The sequence below is a fragment of the Hypanus sabinus genome, unplaced genomic scaffold, assembly GCF_030144855.1.
Source record: "Hypanus sabinus isolate sHypSab1 unplaced genomic scaffold, sHypSab1.hap1 scaffold_190, whole genome shotgun sequence".
NCBI lineage: Eukaryota > Metazoa > Chordata > Chondrichthyes > Myliobatiformes > Dasyatidae > Hypanus > Hypanus sabinus.
The window spans coordinates 3805-13383 of NW_026779992.1; the positions used below are offsets into that span (position 1 = coordinate 3805).

A 9579-nucleotide genomic window follows, 5' to 3' on the forward strand; every position below is an offset into this window, starting at 1 on the left:
TAAGCCCCGAGAGGAGTGATGAGAGCTGTGAAGCGAGGTGGAATAAAGCCTTTGGAATCATACATCTTTAATGCCCAGAAAGAAACTACGCGATTTTCAGTTTAATGACAGAGATGGTATCCTATAGGTAGATTTGTTTTTCTGCTGGGATGGAATGCTTCAGGTTAATTAAACTTTCAGCAGCGTGTAGGGCTCTGCGTATTCCTTACCTCACCACCATTTTAAGGTCAATATTACAAAGCATTAGTGAATTTCATTACAGTTTAAACTTCCCATTCTTCTCAAACATCATGGAAATGTAAAGTTTTCTTTGAATTAATCCATTTTTTCAGGTGAAAGATGAGAAGACATCGGCGATTCCATGAGAAAGTAGTGCTGGGTGTTGTGATTACTCTGGGATTGTTCTTCATGTTCTGGGATAATGACCAATGTCGAGAGACTGATGTTGTTGCAGAAACTTTTCATCGCAATGACCTGCCCAAGGTTGTTACTGCTGATGCAACTGAATCAGTGCTCAAGCCAAAGTGCCACGCGAACAGGACATTGCTGCACCTGTCCTCATTTCATCAAGAGAAAGAGCACATAAAAAACTACTTGATGTATAAACACTGTCGAGAATTTGACATGATTCAAAATGTCCCAGACCAATGTGGTGATCAAGAAGGATCTCAGAATGTCTTCCTGCTCCTGGTGATCAAATCTCACCCTTTCAACCTGGATCGGCGGGAAATGGTAAGGAAGACTTGGGGCAAGGAACGCGAATTCAAAGGGGTCCTAATTAAGAGAGTCTTTATCTCCGGTGTCTCTCCTGACCAAAATGAAAGTAGGAAATTGAATCAGCTGTTAGCCATGGAAAACAGAGAACACAGAGATATCCTACAATGGGATTTCTTGGATACCTTTTTCAACCTCACCCTCAAACAATACAAGTCGCTGCAGTGGGTCAGTGAATTTTGCCCCAGTGCTAAATTCATCTTCTTCAATGGAGATGATGATGTATTTGCCAACACCGATAACATGGTTGATTACTTGCTAGGCATGAAGGTTCACCAACACCTGTTTGTGGGCCATCTCGTTTATGGGTTTGGCCCCAAACGTCAGAAGTCGAGCAAGTATTATGTGCCAGAAATAGTGACCACCATCAAGTCGTACCCACCATACGTTAGTGGAGCGGGCATACTTATGTCTGTGTATACAGCTCATATCATTTACCACATAGCCCAAGACCTTGAACTATTCCCCATTGATGATGTATTTTGGGGGATGTGTCTGGCCAAGGCTGGACTCGCGCCACACTCCCATAGCGGATTCAGGACAGCTGGAGTCAGGGTTCCTTCAACCCTTGATGAATCGTTCAATCCTTGCTATTACCGTGAGTTGCTGCTAGTGCATCATTTTCGGCCTTTCGAACTGCTACTGATGTGGGATGTGGTGCATGATGCTAATCTGAAATGTGTTCGTGCTCCCCAGAAGTCAGCATCCACGGAAAGGACCACATGAGTCATGAGAGAATGTAGCAACTGTTGGAATGGAATGCAGTTTGTGCACATGTGTTAATCAGTTGTTTATGCAATGCAAGAAGGTTAATTCCTAAATTATATTGGAGTATACATTAATTCATAGAGTTGGTGCCTTTCTACATTCTACAAATGTTTGAAAAGCCGCCAGGTGTCATCACTCAGCCTAATTATTAATGCACCCATATTGACATTACAATATAGACAGGAGCACCACAATTTAAGTCAATTGTAAAGTTATTCCAAGTGAGCAGTCCTTTTGCATTGCGTGCAGATTGGCCCAGCATGTTCACATGGGGCATTTGTATAATAAGCCACCAATAAAATTTTTAGTAACAGTTCTATCTGTGTATTTCTTTTCTTGCCGTTGCTTACATGTCCCTTGCAAAATGTGAAAGAGACAGAAGCATCTCTTGGAATGGAACTGTGAGAACAACAAAGAATCAAGATCTGAAATTGTCTCAGGGTTGGAGGAATAGAGAAACTTATGGTCATCACTTCTGTACTCAAATGTCAGCCTGCATTGTGTCTGTGTAACTACATATCAAGTAGAAGCACACACGCAGGAGATGGGTTTAACTGGAGCATTTACATTGCAGAGGGGGAAAGAGATCAATGAACATGTGGGGACAACAGATCAATATGCATACATAGACAACAGTCCATATGTAGTGCGAAGGGGAGTGGCATTAGATTTGGCAGGTGTCGTGTCTAAGACAATGTACTCGGTTGCCAGTGTCATGTTGCTGGTATTGACACGGTCATCACTGAGAGTTAAGTCCGGTAGCTTTGACTAGTGGCCAACCTGGACATCGGAAATCTGGAGAGGAGGGGACTTCAATAAGGCTCATTGTCCGAGGGGCATCTCACGGCAGTGCAATAGAGCAATCGGTGACCAATCATCTAGTAGCCAATCGGCATTTGGGATTGATTAGTAACAGCAAATTAAAGGAAGGTGGGACAAACCCAGTGACCGTCGTCTTAGAAACATAGAAAACCTACAGCACAATATCGGCCCTCGGCCCACAGAGCTGTGCCGAACATGTCCCTACCTTAGAATTACCTAAGCTTTACCCATAGCCCTCTTTTTCTAAGCACCATGTAACCATCCAAGAGTCTCTTAACAGACCGTATCGTTTCCTCCTCCAACACAGCCGCCGGCAGCCCATTCTATGCACTCACCTCTCTCTGTGTAAAAAAAAAAATTACCCCTGACATCTGCTCTGGACTTACTTCCAAGCACCTTAAACTATGCCCTCTCAAGCGAGCCATTTCAGCCCTGCGGACAGCCTCTGACTGTCCACACGATCAATGACTCTCATTATCTTGTACACCTCTATCAGGCGACCTCTCATCCTCCATTGCTCCAAGGAGAAAAGGCCGAGTTCACTTGACCTATTCTCGTAAGGCATGCTCCCCAATTCAGACAATATCCTTGTAAATCTCCTCTGCACCCTTTCTATGGTTTCCATGTCCTTCCTGTAGTGAGGCAACTATAACTGAGCACAGTACTCCAAGTGGGATCCGACCAGGGTCCTATATAGCTGCAACATTGCCTCTTTGCTACTAAGCTCAATCCCACAATTGGAATTGTGACGAGACTGTGACGAGGTGCTAAGGTGTATACAATATGACTGTGCCTTTAAAAAGAGAGATAGTTGGTGTACACCGATTCAGAGAGAGAGAGAGAGAGAGAGAGAGAGAGAGAGAGAGAGAGAGAGAGAGAGAGAGAGAGAGAGAGAGAGAGAGAGAGAGAGAGAGAGAGAACCGAGCAGCTTGTGAGTCGCCATGGTTACGGAAGGGCGGGGCTATATAATGGGCAGCTGGCGTTCAGCATGTTTGGGATATATTCAAGGTCAACTGGCTTTTCAGACAGACACACAGAAGTCACGGACAGAAATGCAGAAGAAATAGACTGGATGAATTTTCAGTGCCCACGAAAGGCTGGGTTTTGATCGCAGTGTGGGAAAGGGGTGACCGGTGGAATGTTATCGGTGTGTTTAACCTTTGGTAGCTTTACTGCGTGAAGGCGGTACACTTTTGTGTGATCACAAAACTTTAACAGGACTTCGGAAGGCAACGGAAAGATCAATGATATCAGCTTACTTGGAAAACAAATCACCTGTCTTTCTCTGTCTCCCCAATTCTACTCAACTTATTATCACGAACTGAACTGACGTCATTCCTATACCATCGTAAGACTATTATTTACCAGCTAAGCTGAAGAAGCTTGCGGTTTCATATTTACACACTTACATTTGCATAAACTCTGCTAACCTGTTTGATTTATCTGGTTTTATATTACGAGATTACGTAGATACTATTGAACAGTGTTTTATTTGTGGCAATACCAGACTCCAGGTGTGTTCCATTTATGCTGATACTTTTAACCTGTTATAGGGCACGTAACAAAACCGTTCCAACCTCTATATCGCACCGTATTTCTGTAAACCCCTTCCACCCCTACAGCTCTCGTCATTTCCGCAAAAACTCCATCATCCACCCCTGTACATACAGACGACATCAGACACAAGAAAGATACATTCGTGTCAGATTGAATGGCTCATAAAACATTGTTGGCCAAAAGAAACTACAGACTGATCAAGGACAGGGGAAGCAGACAAACCAGTTATCTCTGTTTTCCCCCATTTTTTGGACTATGAACTGATTCTTACACTGGAATAATTTAATCAGAGGAACTGAATGTGGACACAGGGAGCTTCAGGTAAAGACCTGCTAAACCTGAGACCGTTCTCAAACAAATCGCCATTTGTTATGTGAAGGGCGTGGACTCTGAACTGATTCTTGACTCTGGGACAATCTAATCAGACCAATAAACCTGAGACAATGCTCAGAGGTGTAACTACTTGTTAAGTGTTTTCAACCCATTTTTCAGCTGGTGCAGATTCCTTTTCACGCTCCAGTGCTATTCATCACTGTCGACTACACCCGCGATGTTGCTGTCAGCGACAGTGTGTAACTCTACGTGGTTTTAGTAGAAATAATAGCAGATACTTGTTGGTAAATACAGATTCTCTGTATCTCATTGATCATTGTTACAAGGGATGATTATTGTCACATCGGCGCCCATCATTAACATTGCCCACTAACAGGACGTGCCCTCTACACAGTGTTACCACCGGCAGGGAGATACAGAAGCCTGAAAGCTCGGGATCAGCGATTCAGGAACAGCTTTTTCTCCCCGCTACCACCTGTATCTCAGTTTTGTTTTCTCTATATTTATTTATCCTGTATTTCATTGTACGCTACCGTAAAAGTTAACAATTTTGCGACGTATGTCTGTGATATTAAATCTGTTCTGATTCTTCAATTGTACCTTTTAAACCTTTGATTCTGATTGAAATGCATGGGGGATGTGTTAGATCGAACTTACATTAGTTGAAATCCTATCAGAACCTTGTGCATTGTATTCCATCTTCTGTGTTCGACCGAGCGTACCGTATCTTGCTATAGTTAAGTAAATCGATTAATTATTTAAAGCTACAACGCCTTGCTCTTCCAGACTACTCTCAATGCGTCGAATAATAAAGTGCAGGAGAATTAAAAAAAAATATTAGGCCATAAATATCAGTCCCAACCGCAGGATGATCTCGATAGCTTTGCTTGGAAGGGACTTGCCAAGTATTATGTAATGATGAATTGTCCTCGTTGTTCAGACTACGCTGGTCATGGGGTATGAAGGGAAGTAACTGGACAAACAAGAACATTGGCGATAGTCAGAATGGACCCGTGCGTAGTAGATCATGTCTAACCCATCTCACAGAGCTTTACGAGGAAGTTACCAAGAATGGTGTGGAAGGCAAGGCAGTGGATGCCGACTAAAAGAGACTTCAGTAAAGAATTTCTCAAGGTTCCCCATGGGAAGATGCTCGGGAAGGATCAGTCTTTTGGCTTTTACGATGAGGTAGTAAATTGGATTCGCCATTGGCTATGCTGTGGGGAAGCTAGAGTGTGGTAATGGATGGATGTCTCTGTGACTGCGGACCTGTGATGAGGGATCGGTGTTGCGCCCCTTGTTATTTGTAATCTATATCAACTATCTGGATGATAATGTCGTTAACAAGATCAGCAAATTTGCCGATGACAGCAACATTGCGGGTGCAGTCGACAGTGATGAAGAGTACCGGAGCATGAAGCGGAATCTGGACCAGCTGGAAAAATGTGTTGAAAACTGTCAGATCGCATTTAACACAGACAAGAGTTAGATTTTGCACTTTGGCGGACCAGACAGAGTTGGTCTGACACAATGAAAAATAGGGCACTGAGGAGGACGATAGAAGAAACGAGTCTGGGAATAATTCCATAATTCAATGAAAGTTGCACCACCGTTAGACAGGGTCGTAAGAAAAAAAGATTTTCGCACATTCGCCTTCATAGACCAAAGTACTGAGTGCAGGAGTTGTGACGTTACTTTGCTGTTGTTTAAGGCTTTATTGGTGCCTAATGTGGAATACTGTGTGCGGCAAAGATGGAAATAATGTTAAAATAATGCCGAAAAAAATTACACGGCTAGTGCCGTGACGCACTTAATGTTTTTAATTAAAAGGAAAGATTACATACGACAGCGTTTTATCTCCGAGCAGGTGAAGACAGAGGGGAGATTTGATAGAGGTATACAACATTATGAGGCGTATAGACAGTGTAAATGCAAGCGGGGTTTATCCACTGATGTTGGGCGAGAATACAACTGAGAATCATAGGTGAAGGGTGAAATGTGAAATGTTTAAGGGAAACATGAGTGAAAACGTCTTCTCTCAGAGGGTGGTCAGAGTGTTGCCAACACAAATGATAATTGTGTTTCCGATGTCAACGTTCAAGAGGTGATTGGAGAAATAAACGGATGAAAGGGATATGGATGGCCGCGGTCCTGGTGGGGCCGATGGCAGTAGGCAGTTTTAACAATTCCTCCCGGACCTGACGGTCTGGAGATCCTGTTTCTGTGCAGTGGTTTCCTATGGCTGACAGACTGTATGTCCAGGTTAGAACTTTAGTGTCTCACAGCACCGACTAATCTAGACAGTCGTTGATACTGTTCGATCCCTCTGGCCTCGCACACATTAAAGCATGGAGACTGAGTAAAGGGATGGTTATTGCATGAGAAGATGGAAACGTTGGAAGTTGTTTATTCTGCATTCCCTAATTGCCTGTGATGGTTTAGAAGGAAGACAAGTGTAAGCCTACATATTTGCTTTGCTTTCGCTGCGATTTTAGTTTGTGTAGATTTGTTTGTTTCATTTATTAATGATTTCAGATGGAGACACAGATTCCACACCGGCCATGTGGATTCAGGGTTAAATAGATCGAAATATGAGCGAGTCTGCACTCGATGCGATAAAACCACGATTCAGAGGTAAATTGGCATTATGATAAAATGGTGTGTACTTCAATTGGGAATTTGAAATTGGCATTTTGCAAAGGCTGGTTATTCTAATGAGCAGCAAAAGCTGCTGCTGAACACTTCGAAATGCTGGTTTTAAGCTGTAGTGCTTTGAAGTCAATGTAGCATTTGCCCTGTAATACGTAAATGACAGGTCAGTTTAGCTGGTGCAGTGAATCACTCAGCGAGTTGCTTACGTCGTCAGTCTTAATTCCATAAATTATCCAGGTGCTGCTCTGTGTTCAGATTAAATCGACTATTTCCCTCCGCCCTATTTCAGCAGTTTAACTGCAAACTCGAAATAAAGTTATAAAGTGTACCGAAATTTCGACTCTGCATGCGGAACACGGCTGCCCGCTGTCTTCCAGCCAGAATTGACTCTATCTCCTGTATCACCCGCCTTCTGTGAGGAAGCCAATTCTGAATCAACGCAGCCAGGTTTCCCTCGATCTGAATGAGTCCACTTTGGGGAACTGACCAAATACTTGACCGTAATTAATGCACTCACATCGACTGATCTGATTCTTCTGTTTGTTTTATTTTCACTTTTTCAAATAATTCAATCTGACTCATAAAGGACAACATGCCATGTGTTCTTTCCTTAACCAGACAGCGTTTCTCTAAATACTCATAAATTGCTTCTTCAATAATCCCCTCCAGTAATTTACCCACTACTGATGTAAGACTCCCTGGTCTGTAATTCCAAGAAGTATCCCTATTATTTTTCGTCAACAAATGAATAGAATTTTCACCCTCCAATCATCTAGTTCTACTTCCGTGGCCGGCGAAGACACAAATATCCTGTCCAAAAGCTCAACAATATCTGAGCTTGCCTTCCAAAATTACCTGGAGTATATCCCTTCCGATTTCGGGGAATCATCTAGTACCTAGAGTATATCCCTTCCGGTATCGGGGAATCAACTATCACCTGGAGTATATCCCTTCCGATATCGGGGAATCATCTATTAACTGGAGTATATCCCTTCCGATATCGGGGAATCATCTATCATGTTTTCCAAGTTTCTATCACATCCTCTTTCAGGCGTCGGCATGTTCGAGCATATCTATCTTTTGACGCTGTGTTCACATTGCTCAATGTATTCAGTGAGGAGCTTCACCGCCTCCTTGGACTCCAGACACAAGTTTTCCTCTTTTACCTGTGATCTGCCTACACTCTCCACAGTCTCCTCCTGTACTTCACTTATCTTAGAGCATCTTTACTCCGCTTCTAACTTTGAAGTCCATTGTTAAATTCTTTTCTGTCTACATTGTGACTCGCCATAACCCTATCTGATCCTAAACCTTAAGTATCTACCTTTCCTCCTCTTGATGAGCTGTTCCATATTTCTTGTCAGCAAGGGTTACTTTACGCTATCATCCTTTGCCTCAATTAGACAAGCCTATATTGAACCCATGTAAGTATTTTCTGATCAATCTGCACATATCTGTTGTGCATTTCCGTCAGTACATTATTTCCTTATTTACCATTTCATGTTCTGGCCAGTTGGCATCACACATCGCAGATGTCCAGTTCAATACATCTCATGCTCCCTGGTCATATTCCCATGTACGGTAAATGAAGAAGAGTTCTGCCCTGTCGTTCTGAAATAGTGACATGCGGAGAGATCTGTCACCTGATCCGTTCCCCTTTCTAATATTAGACCCGCTACGGACTGTTCGCTAGATTGTCTTTCTTTTTTATCCTTCCAGCACACAACTGAGAGTTTATGCAAGACCGCAAGGGCAGGAATGGCTGCTGGTCTTTCCCGGGTTCACATATGTTTCAAAATGGAATCCGATAAAAGACAGTAAAGGGAGTCCCATTGAAACACGGGGAGAGTATGATGGCACGCAGAATCCGAAAGGGAAGGAACCGTGGAGTGACTGTCTATTGATAGACTGGGAGTAGATCTCAGAGCAGAAAGGGAGCAATCACTAGTTTGTGAGCATTCAGTACAGACCACAGACTCGCACCCCATCACCAAGAATTAAATATATATAAATAAATTAAAATTATATATATATATATATATATGTGTGTGTGTGTGTGTGTGTGTGTGTGTGTGTGTGTGTGTGTGGTGTGTGTGTGTGGTGTGCGTGTGTGTGTGTGGGTGGTGTGTGTGTGTGTGTGTGTCGGTGTGTGTGTGTGTGTGTGTGTGTGTGTGTGTGTGGTGTGTGTGTGTGGTGTGCGTGTGTGTGTGTGGGTGGTGTGTGTGTGTGTGTGGGTGGTGTGTGTGTGTCGGTGTGTGTGTGTGTGTGTGTGTGTGTGTGTGTGTGTGTGGTGTATACATACACATAGATACAGAAAACGCGCGGAGATGCGGAGATATATATGTTGGACAGGTGCCATATTAACAAGCTGTTGTCACAGGCAGCTTAAATTTCAATAAATTTCATCGGCACTTCCCCGCGTTAAAGAGTTTAGATATGACTGAATTTCGCAGTTGCGTCCAGAAATGAGTCCTAGCACAATTATCGGACAGGCGGAATGGGAAACAATCCCTCCTGGATCCTGCACCAGAAAAGGAGAAGGATCAGGTAATAGATCTCTTCGCAGGTCAACTATTCGAAATGTCCGATAACTACACCGGGATAGATGTAGACTGTATTTAATTGGTGCTATTGGGTAACAGCTTGGGAGCCGAATTCGGGAGACGGTTTGCT

General features: G+C 43.2%; 1 protein-coding gene across 1 annotated transcript; it reads left to right on the forward strand.

Moving 5' to 3' along the window:
• The first annotated feature begins 339 nt into the window (after nucleotides 1-339).
• Nucleotides 340-1500, forward strand: LOC132387467 (N-acetyllactosaminide beta-1,3-N-acetylglucosaminyltransferase 3-like). The gene has a single exon (XM_059959835.1). The coding sequence runs from the start codon at nucleotides 340-342 to the stop codon at nucleotides 1498-1500; it is 1161 nt and encodes a 386-aa protein (XP_059815818.1).
• The last annotated feature ends 8079 nt before the right edge of the window (nucleotides 1501-9579 follow it).

Coding starts and splice junctions, on each gene's coding strand:
- LOC132387467 (XM_059959835.1), top strand. CDS start 340: ATGAGAAGACATCGGCGATTCCATGAGAAAGTAGTGCTGGGTGTTGTG.